Source organism: Schistocerca serialis, chromosome 4 (genome assembly GCF_023864345.2).
Source record: "Schistocerca serialis cubense isolate TAMUIC-IGC-003099 chromosome 4, iqSchSeri2.2, whole genome shotgun sequence".
Classification (NCBI taxonomy): Eukaryota; Metazoa; Arthropoda; class Insecta; order Orthoptera; family Acrididae; genus Schistocerca; species Schistocerca serialis.
Genome location: NC_064641.1, coordinates 795,111,145 through 795,131,395, shown reverse-complemented (window position 1 = coordinate 795,131,395; position 20,251 = coordinate 795,111,145). Strand labels below are relative to the sequence as shown.

Here is a 20,251-nt window from a genome sequence, read left to right as displayed (position 1 = left end):
GCCACCTCGCTCGGTCCAGAATAATGGTTTGGCATTTTGGGAGGCTAGAAAGGTCTCTTCTAGATGGCCTATAAACAGGCTGGCATAGGAGGATGCCATACAGGTGTGCCCAAGGCTGTGTCACAGATTTTTTTGTGCACCTTCCTTTCAAAGGAGAAGTAGTCATGGGTTAGGGTAAAGTGTATGAGGAATGACCTAGTGGGTTTGGAGTCTGAAGGATGTTGGGTCAGTTAGTGTTCAATAATTGTAAGACCATGGGCATGAGGGATGTTGGTGTACAGGGAGGAGGCATCAACAGTGATGAGTAGGCATCCAGGAGCTAAAGTGATGTGGATTGAGGAGAGTCAATGAAGGAAGTGGTTGGTATCTTTGACGTAGGAGGCTATATTACAAGCAATTGGTTGGAGGTGTTGGTCAATGAGAGATAAAATTCTTTAGTGGGGGCACAATAACCAGCCACAATGGAGCACCCAAGACTGTTGTGTTTGTGGATCTTGGGGAGCCTTCTACAGGTGGGTGTGCGGGGTGTCATGGGGGTGAGGAGGGAAATGGATTAAGATGAGTGGCCCTGGATAGTGCCTAAGGTTTTAAGCATGGATTGGAGGTCGCATTGGACTTCTGGGATGGGATCACTCTGGCAGAGTTTATAGTTGGAGGAGTCAGTTAACTGGCGGGGGCTTTCTGCCAGGGAGTCACTGCAGTTTTTAAAAACATTGTTGGAACCTTTGTGTGCAGGTTGGATGATTAGATCAGGCTGCTGAAATGTTGGTGTTGTGAGGGACCTGGAGAAGAATGATGGGGGAACTCCTGGAAGGTGACAAGAGGGTGGTTAGGTGGGAGGGGCAAGGATCACAGTTGGATGGTGGTATGAAGAGGGAGGGACAGAGTTCAATTTTGGAATTCGATTGATTTTGGTTGGAGGGATTGGCAGCAAATAAGTGCTTCCATTGCAGGGATCAGGAGAAGGAGAGTAGGTCTTTGACAAGTCCAGCACAGTTAAATCTGGCTGTAGGGCTAAAGATGAGTGGTTTGGATAGGACTGAAATTTCTACACAGCTGATGGTTTTGGTGGAAAGGTTAACAGTGTTACGAGAATGTTTCTACTGTGCATTTGATGGAGCATTGGTAGGGAATTTTGGGGAATGTGGCAAGTTGAAAAGGTCAATTAGGCAGCATTTAGGTGCTATGTGGGGTGGACGAGGAGGAAAGCTGTGGGTAGGATAGGAGTTGGATAGTGGTGCCCCGAGGTTGCAGTAGGATGTCATACACCTTACTAACTTTATCCAAACCCACAACTATTTCTCCTTTGAAGGGAAGGTATACTAACAATTCCATGGCACAGCCATTGGCACACACATGGCACCCTCCTGTGGCAACCCATTTATGGGCCATCTAGAGGAGGCCTTCCTAGCCAACCTCTATTCTGGCTCAAGCTCATAGATAATATCTTCATGATCTGGACTTAAGGCCAAAACATCCTACCTTCATTCCTTCACAACCTCAACACCTTCTCTCCCAATCACTTCACCTGGTCCTCCTCAACCCAGTTTGCCACCTTCCTAGTTGGTGACTTCCTCTTCTCTGATGGCTCCATCCATGCCTCTGTCTTCATTAAACCTACCAACTACCAATAGTACCTGCATTTCAACAGTGTCATCCTTTTCACAGCAAAAAATATTTCCCATACACCTGCTGTGACAAGAAGTCTCTTTCCCACTATGCTAAGGGTCTCACCAACACAAAAGTATTCACAGACAAGCACTACCCTCAGACCTAGTCTGCAAACAGATCCCTACTGCTGTTTCCCCTCACACCCACAATCCTCCCACCATCTCCAAGTAGCAGCCACAAAGCATGCCCCTTGTCACCCAGCACACTGTGGACTGAAACAATTAAACCACATCCTTCACCAGGGCTTTGATTACCTGGCATCATGCCCAGAAATGAGGGACCCCACACAAGATCCTTCCCATTCCCCTTAAGTAGTATTCTTTCTAATCTTTGGTGTAGAAATTGCATTAATTCTACCAATCATAATTATTTTTAAAACATCCATCCAACTTCCACAACATCCTAGTCCATTCCTATGCTACTCCCGATCCCACCCCTTCCACAAGGATTGTATCCCTGTGAAAGACCCAGGTGCAAGACCTGCACAATCCACCCACCCAGCACTTCCTATTCCAGTCCTGTCATAGGTTTATCCTACCCATCAGGGGCCAGGCCACCCATGAAAGCATCCATGTCATTTACCAGCTCTTCTGCAATCACTGTACAGGTTTTTATATTGATATGACTACCAACCAGCTGACCACCAGGATGAGTGACCAACACCAAACTGTGGCCAAGAGCAAAGATCACCCTGTGTCACAACATGCAGCTGAACATAACACGCTTGATTTCAATGGATGCTTCACTATCCAACCCATCTGGATCCTCCTGTCAACCATCAGCTTTTCTGAACTGCTCAGATGGGAGTTATAGGAGGGCTGTTTTTTTTTCAACCTCCGATTGGCTGTAAATAAAAGAAAAATGTACAGAAAATAATAATTTTATTACCAAAAGTACAGTAAAGTCTTAACTTATTTTTCTACATAATCGCCAAAATGATTGAGGCACTTGTCATACCATGGCACAAGCTTTTCGATGCCTTCCTTGAAGAATGTTGCTGCCAGTGATGACAGGTAAGTCTTGACGGTGTCCTGAAGTTCTTCGTTAGTAGCGAAGCACTGCCCACCGAACCATGACTTCAGTTCTCGGAACAGGTGATAATCACTTGGTGCTAGGTCCGGTCTGTACGGTGGATGTTCAAAAACTTCCCATTTAAACTTTTTGAGGAGGTCTTTTGTCATGTTGGCACTGTCATGGATCAAAACAATGCCAGACGAAAGCATTCCTCTGCGGTTGTTTTGAATGGCTCTGAGGACATGACGTAAAGTTTCACAATAAACTACCTTACACAGTGGCCATTGTTTTTCTTTTTGTCAGTGAATGTTTAAACTTTTTTGGCTTGCTTGGGGAAGCTGTGTGCATCCACTGCTTTGATTGTTCCTTTGTTTCAGGACTGTCATAGAGGACCCGTGTTTCATCGCCAGTAACAATCGACTTAAAAAAAAACGTTTACCTCATTGGCATAATGTGTGAGAAACAATAGTGCTGACGCCATCCTTTGCATTTTGTGGTCGGTACCCAGCATTTTTTGGATCCAACGTGCACACAATTTCCGATAGCCTAGGTCTTGAGTCACAATTGTGTACAAAGCAGACCTTGAAATGTCTGGAAATTCATCAGACAGTTCGCTAATTGTAAACCTTCATTTGCATCTCACCTCCTGATAAACACACTCAACAAGGCCTACAGCGGCGACAGACTTGCGACCTTGTCCATCTACATCATGGACGTCTGTTTGCCCTTCTTTAAATTTTTGACACCACTCCCAAACGCTACCATCACTCATAACGTTATTACCATACACGTTGTTCATTCTGCAATGGATTTCCGCAGCACTACATCCTTCTGCTTGCAGAAAACGGATTTCACTTCATAACTCACATTTGGCAGGAGCATCGAGCGTAGCGACCATGTTTACACGGATGTAGCTCGGCTACGACTGACACACTGCAGCTGAAAATGGCAGAGGTTGTGGTGGGGGAGCTGCGCAATCGCATGACGTGCAGGTCCAGCCCCTCCCTACCTCTTACTTGCTTAGATGGACGATCGGAGGTTGAAAAAAAACAGCCCTCGTACATTCTCCATTCCTGTAATTATCTTAGCCTCAACCTACAGTAACACACTGTCCTCATATCCCCACACAACAATTTACATTCCCTCAGCCCTATCATCTCCTCCCCATTCTTGTCTCCCACCCTCTTTGATTGTCACCCTCTGCCAATGCACCTGCCTATGTTTCGCTGCTCCTCGCCTTTTTCGTTCCTTTTTTCTCCATCTCCTTACCCCACAACCTCCTGAAACTAAACTGGTTGGCATTCTAGTCCCTGCACATTCTGCCAGACAGTGTTCTACTCTCTCCCCGCCCATAGACTACTATCCCTTCCCCTTCTCTGCCTCCTCAAGATTGTTGCTTCTATTCCACATGACAATTGCATTGTGGCCCAAGTTGCTGGAGTTGGTGGTTAAGTGTGAATGAGGCATGTTTGCTTCTACATCTACATCTACATCTACATCCATACTCCGTAAGCCACCTGCCGGTGTGTGGCGGAGGGTACCTTGAGTACCTCTATCGGTTCTCCCTTCTATTCCAGTCTCGTATTGCTCGTGGAAAGAAGGATTGTCAGTATGCCTCTGTGTGGGCTCTAATCTCTCTGATTTTATCCTCATGGTCTCTTCGCGAGATATATGTAGGAGGGAGCAATATACTGCTCGACTCTTCGGTGAAGGTATGTTCTCGAAACTTTGACAAAAGCCCGTACCGAGCTACTGAGCGTCTCTCGTGCAGAGTCTTCCACTGGAGTTTATCTATCATCTCCGTAACGCTTTCGCGATTACTAAATGATCCTGTAACGAAGTGCGCTGCTCTCCGTTGGATCTTCTCTATATCTTCTATCAACCCTATCTGGTATGGATCCCACACTCATGAGCAGTATTCAAGCAGTGGGCGAACAAGCGTACTGTAACCTACTTCCTTTGTTTTCGGATTGCATTTCCTTAGGATTCTTCCAATGAATCTCAGTCTGGCATCTGCTTTACCGACGATCAACTGCTTCCAGTTGCTGACCTGCTATTTTGTAGCTAAATGATAAAGGATCTATCTTTCTGTGTATTCGCAGCACATTACACTTGTCTACATTGAGATTCAATTGCCATTCCCTGCACCATGCGTCAGTTCGCTGCAGATCCTCCTGCATTTCAGTACAATTTTCCATTGTTACAACCTCTCGATACACCACAGCATCATCCACAAAAAGCCTCAGTGAACTTCCGATGTGATCCACAAGGTCATTTATGTATATTGTGAATAGCAACGGTCCTATGACACTCCCCTGCGGCACACCTGAAATCACTCTTTGTCTGTGTATGAATGGCAGGTGTGTCTCTTTTGCTGATGAAGGTTGTGGTCAAAAGCTTTATGTAAGGGAGCTTCTGTTCTTTGATTGTGTGAAACCCATTTTACTCCAAATACATCACAAACTATTTCCAATAAGAAGTATCTGAACATGGGTCTAAAATGCCCTGTATGTATCTATTTACTTAACTTTTTGTTATTTTTATTAGAATTCACCTGGAATAAATGTCATCATGAATATTTTAAAGTAAGACTAGAAATCTGAGATCAAATAATTATAAACAGAAGGTGTAAACATACTCAGGCAACTGCCGACACTGCTGTGAGAATAGTTCTGCTTAGGTTTATCAATGTTAACTTATCTCTCCAATCTCTTCATACCCTGGCAGGGTAGTGTTCCATGGATAGGCTTACTGAAGACACTACAGTTATATGTGAGTAACTACTGCAGCCCCAGTGAAAGAATATCAGGAGCAGTGGACAGAAGGATCTCGAGTAATGGCTTTAGTCCATGGAGCATGCCCAGCTACATCTACACACACACCTTGCTGCAGAAAGTTTGGCTAAACAATAACATACAGCTTAGAATTCCAAGTACATGTACTTCTTTTTATGTAGGGATGATAACTTACTAAACATTAAAAGTAGAGTTTGAAGAGAAATTAAATATCATAAAATGAGATATATCTGGGTAACCATAGGTGTGGCAAAAAATGAAGACAAGATAAAATAAAATCAGTATGCACGTTTCATTACAGGGCTCATTGCCTTTTTTAAAGTTGTTGTTAAAGACAAGCCCTACTCCAAGGAAAACATTCAAGTCTGCACATCAAAAACATCAAATTCAAATGAAGGTTGGAGACTTCTGCAAAGAGTTACAGAAACTGATCAATCCTACTAATAAAGAGGGACTTTATGCGTCAGTAGGTCAAAAACTGAAGAATGGATTTCAGTGGAATACTTTCGTTGCAATTTGTTAACATCAAGTATAAATTTAAGTGTCAGGAAGTCGTTTCAGAAAGTATTTGTATGGAGTGTAGCCATGTATGGAAGTGAAACGTGGACGATAAATAGTTTGGACAAGAAGAGAATAGAAGCTTTCGAAATGTGGTGCTACAGAAGAATGCTGAAGATTAGATGAGTATATCACATAACTAATGAGGAGGTATTGAATAGAACTGGGGAGAAGAGGAGTCTGTGGCACAACTTGACAAGAAGAAGGGACTGGTTGGTAGGACATGTTCTGAGGCATCAGGGGATCACAAATTTAGAATTGGAGGGCAGCGTGGAGGGTAAAAATCGAAGAGGGAGACCAAGAGATGGATACACTAAGCAGATTCAGAAGGATGTAGGTTGCAGTAGTTACTGGGAGATGAAGAAGCTTGCACAGGATAGAGTAACATGGAGAGTTGCATCAAACCAGTCTCAGGACTGAAGACCACAACAACAACAACAACTTTCGTTGCAATAGCAGAAATGACGAAGTTCACATATTAGTAGAATTTGTTGAGAAGAATAATGTATTTGTCATTAATATGTTCCTCCAAAAGAGTAAAAATAAAAAGTCAATTTTAAAAGTGCAAAATGCAACTAATAATGAAACTGACTGTACAGGTTAACTGCAGAATGCATGAAACATTAGTATAGGTAAATAGCTAAACATAATGTAACAGATGATACATTACATGAAGGATAAACTCCCAAAATTTTTTTTAGACATGATGCCACCAATGGTAGTTGCTGAAAAGGGTGATGCACTAGGCAGGGAAACCCTTTTTTGTGCTAGAATTTGCCCATTGCCAATCAATAGTGAGTGAGCAAAGAGCTTTCTACGACAAATTTCACAGGACAGGCAGTTCACAACAGCATAGTGCAGTTGTATAAGAAATTTGAGGAAGATGGTGGTTGTGGCCACTGATCTGGCAGTACTCAAGTGGCCAACACTCTTGCTGGATTTGATGCTTTGTGATTTTTTTCTTGTACAGTTAACAAAAAAGAGTGTTATGTTCCACCTCTACCACAGAACCTCGAAGATTTGCAACACCACATCACAGCATCACAGCAACTGTTCTTACCATCACTCCTGATGTCATGGGTCAGGTTTGAGCAGAAATTGACTATCAGTTACGTCTGTGCCGTATAACAAAGGACGGACTAATAGAACAATTATAAACATTCTTATTTGCCTTTCAGATACTGCATCATTTGTTGTATTGCTCTTGTAATGTTTATCTGTACCGATTTTCTAAAATGTTTCACACACTTTATGTTTACCCTGTATTTCAATATAGACATTTTTTTGTCCAGCATGTTGGTGGTTCAGCATCCAAAACTATAGTAATTACACTGAAATGAATAATAGCACCAGTTGATTTTATTTTCAAATGCCATGGCTGGTTGCAGTCACAAAGACCATTTTCAATAATTATCTGAACAACATTGAAAAACAAGGTAGAAGTAGAATAAGTTACAGAAAAATGTAGTAACTATAAACACCATAAAAACAAGACGCAATAGTAAATTGAGTAATGTTGTACAATAAATCATCTATAATTTAAGAAAATAACATTAAAAACATGAGCTTGTAAGTGTAGTATTGTGTCGTTGACAAATACAAATGACATATCTCTGCCATCACAAGTTCTTTGACTCTGTTAACCTAACGGCCCATGCCATCTTGCTTGTTCAGTTGGCTGTACAACTTATTGTAATGAGACTTCTGTAATGAAATATACTGAGTCTTACAGAAATGTGTGTGTTTACAACCCAGCTGAAATCCCACAGTATCATGGACATTCATAGACAAGCTAGTGAGACATGTAAAGAGGCAGTGCTTAAATAGAGAATGAATGGGAACTATAGATGGCAGGGAAGGTGGACTGGAGGAAGATAATAATAATAAAGACATAAGTACAATGATTTAAAAGTAAAACAAAGTACAGAAATACATGGGATTTAAATTTAAAAAATGTGCTCTTTAGAACATGTAAAATATGTTGCAACGTAAATTAATCTAGTGCAGTCACTTATCATTACATAGTATTTGTGTGTCATTTTAAACAACAGGCCACAATCAGTACCACAGGCTGTGTCACATAAACATTTTGTTTGCCCACAGATATGAACATGATAATTTACTTGTTTGTCATGGCTAGCTTTCCAAACACAGCAATTTTTTCATCTTAAGTTCTCTAGCACCATCTGTTGTCTTTACTTTTTTCATATTACTTCTTTTTATCATGCCTTCTCTCATGTGGCCGTGTAAATCTTTTAAATGCGTTACATTTTTGTATTTTGTTTTACTTTTAAAAGCAGACCACCTTCCCCGTCCTATTCATATTCTCCCTAGAACCCACCCCTCCCCTACTTAAGCACTGTCTCTTCAGATGTCTAACCAGCCTGTCTGTGTACCTCCATGACACTAGGCTTGCAAGCTTATGTTTTTTAAAGTTATAACAACATTGTTTACATTACTTTGCTGTCTTGTTTTGATGATGTTCATTGTTATTTTCTCTTTCACATGACTTATTCCAATGGTACCTTGTTTTGTAATATTGTTCAGATGATCACCTCAAAATGGCCTTGATGACTGAAACCAGTCACGCTGCTTGAAAATAAAATTGCAACTGGTGCTACTACTTGTTTCCAAGTAATACAGAGTTTTTTTGAAAGGCAGAGTCATAGATATTTAGTCCATGAGATAATAGTTAGTGTACTTCTTCCTGCTACCCTTTTTAAATAATGAGGTAATGACTCCCTGCTTCCATTATTTAAGTATTACAGTTTCTTTCCGAATCTTGTTTTGAACTGTTCACAGACATTGGTGTCTGATGTCTCTGCGTGCAGAGTGGTTTTTTTTTTTTTTTTTTTTTTTTTCCAGATATCACTTCAGCCATTTCCAACCAGGCCAGGCTATCTAACTTTATGTGATCAAAATTGTGCAGTTCATCAACAACAGGAGTATCATATCCATAACAGTATCGTCTCCATTAAAATGAATAAAAGGCCAGAATACCTTTTGAACTACTGCAAAATTTGATAAAATGATTACATGGAGAAACCAAGGATTGTGTACAGGTCTAAAATTGAAGTCAGGTTGGTTTGTAACAAAGTGTGGAGTCCAACAAGGAAGTTATCTTTCAGCATTCCTCTTACCTTTGTATGGATATACTTTTAAAACTAGTCAAAAGAAGGGACCCAACAACTAAAGACTTAATTTTTGTGGGTAATGTAATGTTCTGGAGAGACAAATGGAGATATAAACCATGCTAGAACCTTGGCATGAAGAATTCAGGAAATGGGTTAAAACCAGAAAACCAAGGCAGTTGGTTTTGTGTTAAGTAGAAACTGTCCGACAGTCCATATAAGAATTGGAAATGATGAGATAAATATTATGGACAATATCCAGTACTTGCATAACTTGGTTTCCTCAGTCAACACCAAGCATCAAGGAACTGGAAACACAGTACAAGCTTTTAAGTTTCCAACTTGTGTAATGTAGTAAGTCAAATATTTTTGGATGAAACTTTTCTGCAAGCTTCTAAGAACAGCATATACAAAACATACCATCCACCTATATGAGTATGTGGATTATAAGCAGAAATGGATACTGGGCTGAATAATAATTTCCTCCAGGTAACAGAAATCAATTTCCTCCATTCTTATCTACAGAAAACAAAAATAGATAAAATAAAGACTGAGAATATCACACAATAGCTAGGATTAGTAAGACGTCTGCTGGAAAACATTGAACAGAAGCAAATGCAGTGGTATGGGCCTATGAAGAGGGCAGCTCCCCACACAACCCGTCAGGCTTATTATGTCTGAAATGTTTTGGGGAAGAGACCAAGAAAAGACCTCGTGGCAGCTAGGAAAAGGAGATCCTCAAAGACCAAAAAATTTGGAATGCCGAGTGGCACCAGATAAATGAGCAACAGCTGTGGGAGGAGAAGAAATTACTTATTTATGTATTTTATTTTGTTGGGAGTTGCATTGATCCCAACAGCATTACAGTTGCTAGACACAAGTCAGTGTTCATACAACACTTATAATGATGAATTTTCCATAAACTTTATGAAATGAGTAATATAATAGATTCATGATAATATTCATACCAGCTAATGTCACATTGTAACCTATGAAAATAAATGTGGTTCATAACACCACAAGACATCACAATTCCTATTTATGAAAACACTATGAGACATTGTGTTACTAATATCTTAATATTTGAAAATGATTATATCTTTAAGACAAAAAATAATTTATATTTACGCTTGCACTAAGTGGGACATCCCAATTATACAAGAAAACTATACACTTATCCATTTAGTTAAATTTTAAAAATTCATTAATTGAGTAGAATGAATTTTGCAACAGGTATTCTTTCAATTTTCCCTTGAATTTCAGTGTTCAAAAACCAAGACTTCTGATGCGTCTCATTAGAGCATTAAAAACTTCTATGCCTGAGAAATTTACTCCATTTTGCACAAGGATAAAGTTTGTTTGGTTACTATAAAATCATGTTTTGATCTCGTATTGTGGCCATGGTAGTAATTTTTACTATTGAAACAAACAAGGGAGAAGCTGTACTGAGACATCATTGTAAAAACATGTAGTTTCTGGAACCAATTCCTGCAAGAGTGCCTCGGATGAACACCACTCATAATATGTATAGCTCTCTTCTGAGTGCTGAAAATTTTTTCTGATAGAGACTGATTACCCCAAAAAAATGATGCAATGAGACAAAAGTGCTTGGAAATATCCAAAGCAAGCAGCTCTGATGGCATTCTTATTTGTAGATTAACAGATATCAAAACAAATTGCATAACAATTTAGACAAGATATCTGTATGGTGCAAAAAGTGGCAGTGGATTTTAAATAATGAAAAGTGTGAAGTCATCCACATGAGTACTAAAAGGAATCTGCTAAATTACAGGATAAAAAACATAAGGCTGTAAATTCAACTAAATACTTAACGATTACAATTACAAATAACTTATACTGGAATAATCACAGAGATAATGTTGTGGGGCAAGCAAACCAAAGACTGTGATTTGTTGGGAGAACACTTATAAAATGCAACAGGTCTACTAAATAAACTGCTTACACTATGCTTGTCCACCTTCTTCTGGAGTATTGCTATGTGGTGTGGGATCTGCATCAGATAGGATTGATGGAGGACAATGAAAAAGTTCAAAAAAGCACAGCTCATTTTGTATTATCATGAAATAGGGGAGAGTGCGCAACCGATATGATATGGGAATTGGGATGGCAATCATTAAAACAAAAGTGTATTTTGTTGTGACAGGGTCTTCTCATGAAATTTCAATCACAAACTTTCTCCTCAGAGTGTGAAAATATTTTGTTGGCACCCACCTACATAGGGAGGAATAATCATCATAATAAAATGAGAGAAATCAGAGCTCTCATGGAAAGATTTAAGTGTTCATTTTTCCCACACATTGTTTCAGAGTGGAAGGGTAGAGAAATATCTTGCAGATGGTTCAATGAACCCTCTACCAGCCACTTAATTGTGAATTGCAGAGTGATCATGTAAATGTATGTGTACATGTAGTTTATGCAATTATGCATAAGGCAAAAGCTGCAGAATGAAGTCTTCCTGCCAGATCTGGTATAAAGTAGGATCAATTTATTTGCAATCTACGTACACACCCAAGAACTTAGGCCGGCCAGTGGTTCTAGGCATTTCAGTCTGGAACCGCACGGCTGCTATGGTCACAGGTTCGAATCCTGCCTCAGGCATGGATGTGTGTGATGTCCTTAGTTTAGTTAGGTTTAAGTAGTTCTAAGCTCTAGGGGACTGATGACCTCAGATGTTAAGTCCCATAGTGCTCACAGCCATTTGAACCATTTGAACCCAAGAACTTAGCAGAATCCACTTGCTATATTTGTTGTCCATCATTTTTATATTTATGTCCATTTGTTCTTTTTGTGTCACAAGAGACTGCATATAATGAGGTTTTTTTTATATTCAGAGAGTGTCCATTACAACTAAACCAGTTGATGATATCATTAGATATGCTGTTAGCAGAGAGATCCACATTTCTTGCTTCTGTTTTAACCACTAGGAGAGAAGTATCACCTGCAAAGAGGGTGAACTTGCTCACTGTTATGGTACAGACTGGGAAGTCATTTATATACATAAGAAACAGCAAGGGCCTCAGTACCAAGCTTTGTGGCACTCCAGTGTTGACAGAGCCTGTCTTGGATGAAGACTTAATTCATGTCATGGTTATTCCACTTAACCTGTAGAATTCTGTTTGACTTAGCAGAATGTCATGCTTAATATAGTCAAAAGCATTGGATAGGTCACTTAGGTATACAATTGGTGCTAACGTTTTGTCAAGTATGGCACAATTTGAGTGGTGAAGGAGAAAAAAGAATCATCAGTTGATCATCCTTGCTGCAAACCAAACGGACACTGATTCAGATGTTGTGGCTGTTCAGGTGATCAACAGATCTGCTGAACACCGGTTTCTCTAGGTACCGGTATATGAAAAAAGTCATTAGCAGAGATACTTGCCAGTAGTTTTTTCACATCAGTTTCTTTACCTTTGAAAAGTGGGTTCACACATGCGTATTTAATCCACATTGTATGTGGCTTATCTATAACTTCACCCTGCTTGCTGTAATGGAAAAACATGGATGAGGATGAATAAAGATATTTTACAGGTCATAATCTAAAATATAAACTAAATATTTCACATGTGACAGGTAAAAAAAATTGAAGATTTTGATAAGGGAAAGACTTATAATTAAAAAAAGTAAACAGAAAACAAAATAGAAACTTACATTTAATAGACATCTCATTTCACCAGTGAAGTGTGTGCTGCATTATGCTCTGAGGAAAAACTCTAGTCAAAAGATGTGCTACAGTGCTTATCCACTTACGTATGTTCTAGCCACAGGTCAAAATCACTCCCATTTGATGAATAGCTGTTTCTATTCATTTCATTCATTCTTTTTTGCTCTGTTGTACTTCTCACCTCATTCTGCTGTTTTGCTTCCCAGTTTTGAGCTTCACAAAGCATAAGTAATGAACACTATATTTTAATCTTATTCATGTACTTGTTATCATTGTTATTAATACAGCACATTGGTGAAACACATTTTCTGTCACTTGCCCAGTATTCCGGTCACCAACTGTACAATTGCTTTGAATTCCCTCTTTTCTTAATTTAGTGTCAAAGAATAAGCACTTAACTCACAAAGCAAAAGGTTTATTCCTTTTCTGAAGCTATGAGTTGCTTGCAAAAATTTTTGTCATCCATTGTTCTCCTGCAGTTCATTGCAGCATCTCAAAAATGTAATGTCATTCACAAAGAACAACATTTCATCATCAAATACTGAAATTTTGTTGGTGTACATTTATAGTTTCATTGTGCTTACAGATGTATGAATACTGGCGTGTTGGCCTACGGTGGGATGTATTTCCTGAGAAGCTGTGGACAAATGGAACTGTTCCATATTACATCAGCCCACTTTACGGTATTAGACAAATCTACTTATTTGATAACTAACACAAGACATTGTAGTCATGAAAAAGATTTGTAAAAGGGAAAGAAAAAGAAACAACTAAAGCAAGAGAAAAATAACAAGTTGTCCTATTGTGTACTGTATGTTACAGAAAAGATGTTGAAATCTAATAGGCCCTTCAAAGTGCATCTGTAATCTTCACTATCTCTGAGTGCATTTCCCAAACTGGTTGATGTTTATAGTAGCATTAACTAATGGTCAGAAACAAAGGAGTACTTCCTTTGTATACTAAAACATCAGTCACACAATATAAGCTTCAGTCTTTATGCACTTTCATGTTTATCTGTCTAACATTTATCTAATTACACAGTTACACAAAAATTGTTTTCAAAAAGAAACTACAATCAATGACAGAAAATGTTTCTATTTACCAGATCTGTTAGCCACAGAATAAAGCAAAAGATGAAACGAATACCAGCTTTCAGAATCAGCCAGCCCTCTCATCTCACAAAATATGGGGCTTCATTGCTGAGTTTCCTTTCATTCCATTCTGATGTGCCTCGCTTGACCTCTGGACCTAGATAACTTTCAGCAACTCTGAATAAATGCATTTCCTCTAACCTATGTCTTTATTACAAAAAGTTAGCTTCGATTCAGCACTTTGTTGCTGCCTCATAAGATGGGAACTTAATTTTGTCTTTATTTAATTACTTATATAATTACTCACCTTCTGTAGCTACCATCCAATTATACCAAGTAATAATTGTTCATTATTTTAATTATTCAGAAATTGAGTTCATGATTTCCAGGTGGTTTTATCAGTGTAGCAATCCAAGAACATCACTAAGAGATAAAATATTGGACTGGTAATATAGAATAAAATACCTCTGGGGTGCAACAGAAATACTAAGAGAATTTTTCATCTAAAATAATAGGCAGACAGTTATTTCCTCTTAATGTTGTGTTTATTCATTCCAGTTTCAATAAAATTGTATCAAACTTTTTACAATTCACTTACACACATCAAAAAAACTTTTACATCACCCCGGTTCCCAGAACTCCTGAAGATAGACGTTGACTGTGGATATTGTATCACAGACACAGTTCCTTTGACTGTTCAGAGATGTCGCTAAACCTGCCCAAAAATGTAAACAACCATGCATGAGCAGCACCTATTAGATGGAGGGGGCCTGACAGCCGACCAGTTCCAGTCATTCCACCAGGAAGGAGGTACACAGCTTGTGTTGTCTGTAGTTCAACCATGCCTGGACAGTCAATACCACGGTTCGGTTGTGTCCGCATTGTTACTTTGTACCAGGAAGGGCTCTCAACAAGGGAAGTGTCCAGGTGTCTCGAAGTGAACCAAAGTGGTGTCTGGACATGGAGGAGATACACACAGACAGGGACTGTCGATGACATGCCTCGCTCAGGCCACCCAAGGGCAGCAAGTGCAGCAAGGCAGAAGTTCCCTGCTGTTTTGGGGTGGCATTATGTGGGGCCAACATATGCTGCTGGTGGTCATGGAAGGCTCCGTAACGGTTGTAAGATACGTGAATGCCATCCTCCGACTTATAGTGCAACCATATGGGCAGATTATTGGCGAGGCATTCATCTTCATGTACAACAATCCACGCCCCCATCAAGCACATCTCGTGAATGACATCACTCAACTAGAGTGGCCAGCATGTTCTCCAGACATGAACCCTATTGATCATGCCTGGGATAGACTGGAAAGGTCTGTTGATGGATGACGTGACCCACCAACCCCTCTGAGGGATCTACATCGAATCGCTGTTGAGGAGTGGGACAATCTTGATGAACTTGTGGATAGTATGCCATGACAAATACAGGTATGCTTCAATTCAAGAGGACGTGCTATTGCGTATTAGAGGTACCGGTGTGTACAGCTATCTGGACCAACACCTCTGAGGGTCTCACTGTGATTTTCATGAGCAATAAAAAGGGTGGACATGATGTTTATGTTGATCTCTATTCCAAGTTTCTGCACAGGTTGTGGAACTCTCAGAACTGAGGTGATGCAAAACTTTTTTTGATGTGTGTATTTAAGAATTTTGAACAGGGATGAGCACATATATAGTGTAGAGCTTACTGCTACACACTTGTCCCTAACATAGATTAACTTGACAGGTGCTGCCTTTGTGATATAAATAAAATAACAACGATTAAAATTTTACACACCATTATTCAAATGATTATGAAATAAATTTACCGTTAAAAGTTACATATTTACAAAGTTTAAGATATTGAAATTGAAATAAATTTTACATAAACAGAATTTTTGTTTTTATATTGTCACAGAATCTTGAATAATGGCTGAAAAAATTATTGTAGTCTGTTATCTCACTACAGTACACTGGATATATTTATAAGATAGTTACATGTTATCATGTAACCCTCTAAAATATTCCAAATATTAGTTTCATTTAACATAATAATACTGTGACATCCCAACAGCATGCTCTTTTAAGTGTAATAAAATTTCTAAATCCATGTACCATGAAGATTGCAAAATACAAAGTATTGAAAGTTGTTATACAAAATTACTATAACTGCAGCCCTATATCATGTTATACACTAGTCTCAAGGATCATGTTGTATACTAGTCTAGTACATTACAACCCACTTGCAAGGATTTATAGAAAATGATTGCATGCAGAATAATCCACAAAGTTAGGCAGAACTAAGAAAATCCATAAGTTTTCTTTAATTTACGTCTATGGTCACAATCTTTTTTGTTTAACAGATTACCGGTTTTGGTCTTTAATGACCATCATCAGATCTGTTTCATAAAAGCAAATTCCTAATGTACTGCAGCCACATTAGGACTTTGTTTTTATGAAACAGATCTGATGATGGTCATTAAAGACCGAAACCGGTAATCTGTTAAACAAAAAAGATTGTGACCATAGACGTAAATTAAAGAAAACTTATGGATTTTCTTAGTTCTGCCTAACTTTGTGGATTATTCTGCATGCAATCATGTTCTATAAATCCTTGCAAGTGGGTTGTAATGTTTCATAAATCTGTTTCATAAAAACAAAGTCCTAATGTACTGCAGCCATAGTGGCTGCAGTTCATTACGACTTTGTTTTTATGAAACAGATCTGATGACGGTCATTAAAGACCAAAACCGGTAATCTGTTAAACAAAAAAGATTGTGACCATAGATGTAACTTAAAGGAAACTTGTTACGTATAAGGGTCACTGCATTTTTTCGCGACGATGTCACAGGTTGTGTAAGAAAATCCAGTTGTGATGTGAAAGTGCAAGAATTTTCAACAAGGAACTACCATCCAGTTTACACAGTTCTTCATGGTCCACTTGGTAATATCAGGAATTACATTTGATGGTGTCTTGATGAGGTTCTGTATTAGACTTGCTGTTTTTCTGGAGTGCTAGTAGATTGTTACATGGTGCACTCAAATGGAAATTTGATGTAAGCTTGATAATTTATGTAACAATATGTATGTATAATTTTTATGATTTTTCTAAATTGCTGTATGAAAATGGTGGGAGACCATAAAAAATGCTTTTCACAAAATACAGATTAATAGGAAGAACTTTGAAAAATCATAAATAATTCTAAATAATGTATGTATATCTTCATTTTGAAACGTTATGTTATTTGAGGAATAAGTTGTTGCCGTAACTGAAATGGAGACAAATACAACAGTAATGATTTTTCACTTTGTTTCAGAACCAGATGATTACATCACAATTTACAAAGCCATAAATATTTTGAATTTCATGACCTGTGTCAAATTTGTGCCTTGGAATGGCAAACAAAAAGATTATCTGCTTATATGGCCAATTAAATACCCAAAAGGGTAAGCTACATAAGTAATTAGAGTTACTGATCTGTCATTTGAAGCATATGAATAAATCATTTAATTATTTTTCATACTGATGAACACTGGGAAGTTTAAGCTTCTTGACATGCCAAAGTTCTAAATCACTTGCCTTTTCAAAGTAATTTTTATGTAAAATAATCCTTTATTAATTCTTTGCATTCTTTTAGTTATATCTGTTCAATTTAGTCTAAGCAACAGCCAAGACTCAATACTCTATCAATAATTCACATATGTCTCTAGGACACTACAGAGTCCCAGTAGTAAATAAATGATAAACATGAAGATTTTAAACAACAATAATAAACTTTTACAGGTGCTGGTCATTTGTAGGGAAACACGGTGGAGCACAAATAATTTCCCTTCAGCCACCAGACAGTAAGGGACCAAACTGTCTTGGCCAAGAAGGTCGCTCTATTCATGAGTTATTACATGCTCTTGGATTGTTCCATGAACAATCTCGAGCAGATCGTGATCAGTTTGTTGAGATTGTAAAAGAAAATATTATACCGGGTAAGTTATTTACCTACAAGTTATAGTCTTCCAAGGAATGCTTGAGTTTGCTTATGATTATAAGAGTTGTCAAAAAAGAAAAGAGGAAATTAAATATAACTTAATCATATTGTGAGAAAGTAATTTTCCTCATGATAGATAAAAACCTCCATTCTTTACAATGCTTCCAGACATTTAATGCCATGTTATTGTAATAACTGGGACTTGTGCTTTAGATACTCCTCACAGAAAACAAAGTTAATCTAACAAGTAATAATATTTATTTATGAAGATATTACACAGATAAAGAGATATGTTCATCACTGATCATAAGTATTATACACTGGACATTTAAAGTGCTATTTAATATCCACATGTGCCAGCCAACAACACTCCCACTTCTGCAACACACACACATGTAAGCGATTGTTTTCATAAACTCAGTCTTCATAAATATTTTAAATTCTTAAAGAAGACCCATCAGCAACAAAACTTCTCTTGAAGCTATTGCAAAAGCAGCATATTCTGCGTTTGTTGAAGATAATGAAACATATATCTTCCTCCTTGGTTACCCAGCATACAGTATTTTTGAAAGCCTGGAATATTTATCCTGTTGTATCTCTTCTGTCTTCTCCACTTCCCCATTCAGAATCAACATAACAGAGAAGAACATTTGAGTTTCAAGTAATGTATTAAAGAAATCATTTAAAATTTTTGCAGTCTTGTTCTGTAGTTTTTATATTTATGACTGTTGTAATGATTACCTGATGCACTTTCTGGTCTTGTAGCCATCACTGCACACATCAGACACTGTAGTAATTCTTTCTGTGGTTTATTTTTAACTATGTCTCCATTAAACTCTTCACTGAGGCTTGCTGCCATTGACATCTTGTTAGATTTACAATCTCCCATATTGAAGCTTCTCAATAAGTTCTCAAAATAAATGCGTTAGTGAAGAAACAGTTCCCCAATGGTGCTCTGTATGTTAATTTCCAAGGATTTTCATTCACCAAGGTGTCTTGCTGGAATAATTACTTTCAGTTTATTTTTAATATCATGAGTTTGTTTTTATAATTCTCAACAAACAGAATATCAGCAACATGTAGTACGATACAAAGAGCAGTCATCATAACTACCAACATATATATACTGGTAGGCAGCCATCAACTTCACTTTTTTTTTTTAAATTGATTTCCTTCATAATTAACTCAGTATCTCCTTCAGCCCATATAAGACTCTATTAAGCCTGCATACATGTCCTTCATTAATCTTTTGATGCTGAAGCACTTTCATGTAAATTTACACAGTTAGTTGCAGGTGAATGTTCCAGGATGTATAGCTGTGGTGCATGGAACTTTTTCATTCCTGACATTTTATCCAGAGCACTGTTGTACATCTTCAGAGGTGCTCCTGGTTTTGCTGTGTTGTCGACTCAGCAGTGCAGATGTCAGAGAATGGTATAAACTCCGCAAGAGGAGGGCATGGTGAAGGTTCACACATGACTGGCAAAAATAATCTTTGTCAGTGATGAAACTTAACCGTCAAACTGTCATCTGTCTTATATATTTTTGGGGCTTCTCCTTATAACCATGGACAGTAGTCTGACATTTTAACATCAACTCATGAACACTGATATTACTCAAATGGACATTACATTGGTACAATACTGGAACTGAATTTTTGAATTTTTGTTCCAGTACTCATACCTGATACAAATTAACAAAAGTAACTGACATGATAATGACAATAAGCATTTGAACTACGGATTTATTTTCAACATGTTCAGATACATCCTTGTGCAAAGCATGTGAGATTTTTATTCTTAACAACATTAAAAGAATGAAGTATTATGTCATAGTTCAATGTTAAATTCAAATGTGAAAAAACTGAAGTAAATCTTAAAAATGACATTCCCTTGAAACATTATGTGGGCCACTCAATAAGTAATGCAACACTTCTTTATTCTTTGTCAACCAATATCATTTGAAAAAATATGGAATTTAAGTGCGATATTGTGGAATATTTCCACTTCAGCCCCTATTGTGTCATGATGTTCCAATGGGTGGCAGCACTATATGTAGCCTTCAAAAAGGCATCTGTAATGGAGGTGCATACCAAGCAGAGAGCTTGGTATACAATTTTGGCAGAAAAACAGAGCAGCGCAGATTTTCATAGACACTTGCTGAATGTCAGGGGAGACCTCGCACTGAATAAAATCATAGTGAGTCATTGGATGAGGCATCTATCATCTTTGCAACTTTAAGTTGCACAAACCTGTCCAATTTCCCATGAGCTGGCTCACCTCACACAGCTGTGACTTCTAAAATGTTGGAGCATGCAGACACTCTCATTCAAGATCATTGATAGA

At 38.2% G+C, this 20,251-nt stretch overlaps 1 protein-coding gene across 1 annotated transcript in view; it reads left to right on the top strand.

Annotated features, from left to right (window-relative positions):
• LOC126474772 (uncharacterized) overlaps positions 1-20,251 on the top strand; it is a 225,256-nt gene that overhangs the window by 69,247 nt on the left and 135,758 nt on the right. The window contains exons 4-6 of the mRNA XM_050102247.1: positions 13,438-13,534; positions 17,241-17,370; positions 17,708-17,904. Of these exons, the coding sequence (XP_049958204.1) occupies positions 13,438-13,534; positions 17,241-17,370; positions 17,708-17,904 (424 nt within the window). The remainder of the gene's footprint in view (positions 1-13,437; positions 13,535-17,240; positions 17,371-17,707; positions 17,905-20,251) is intronic.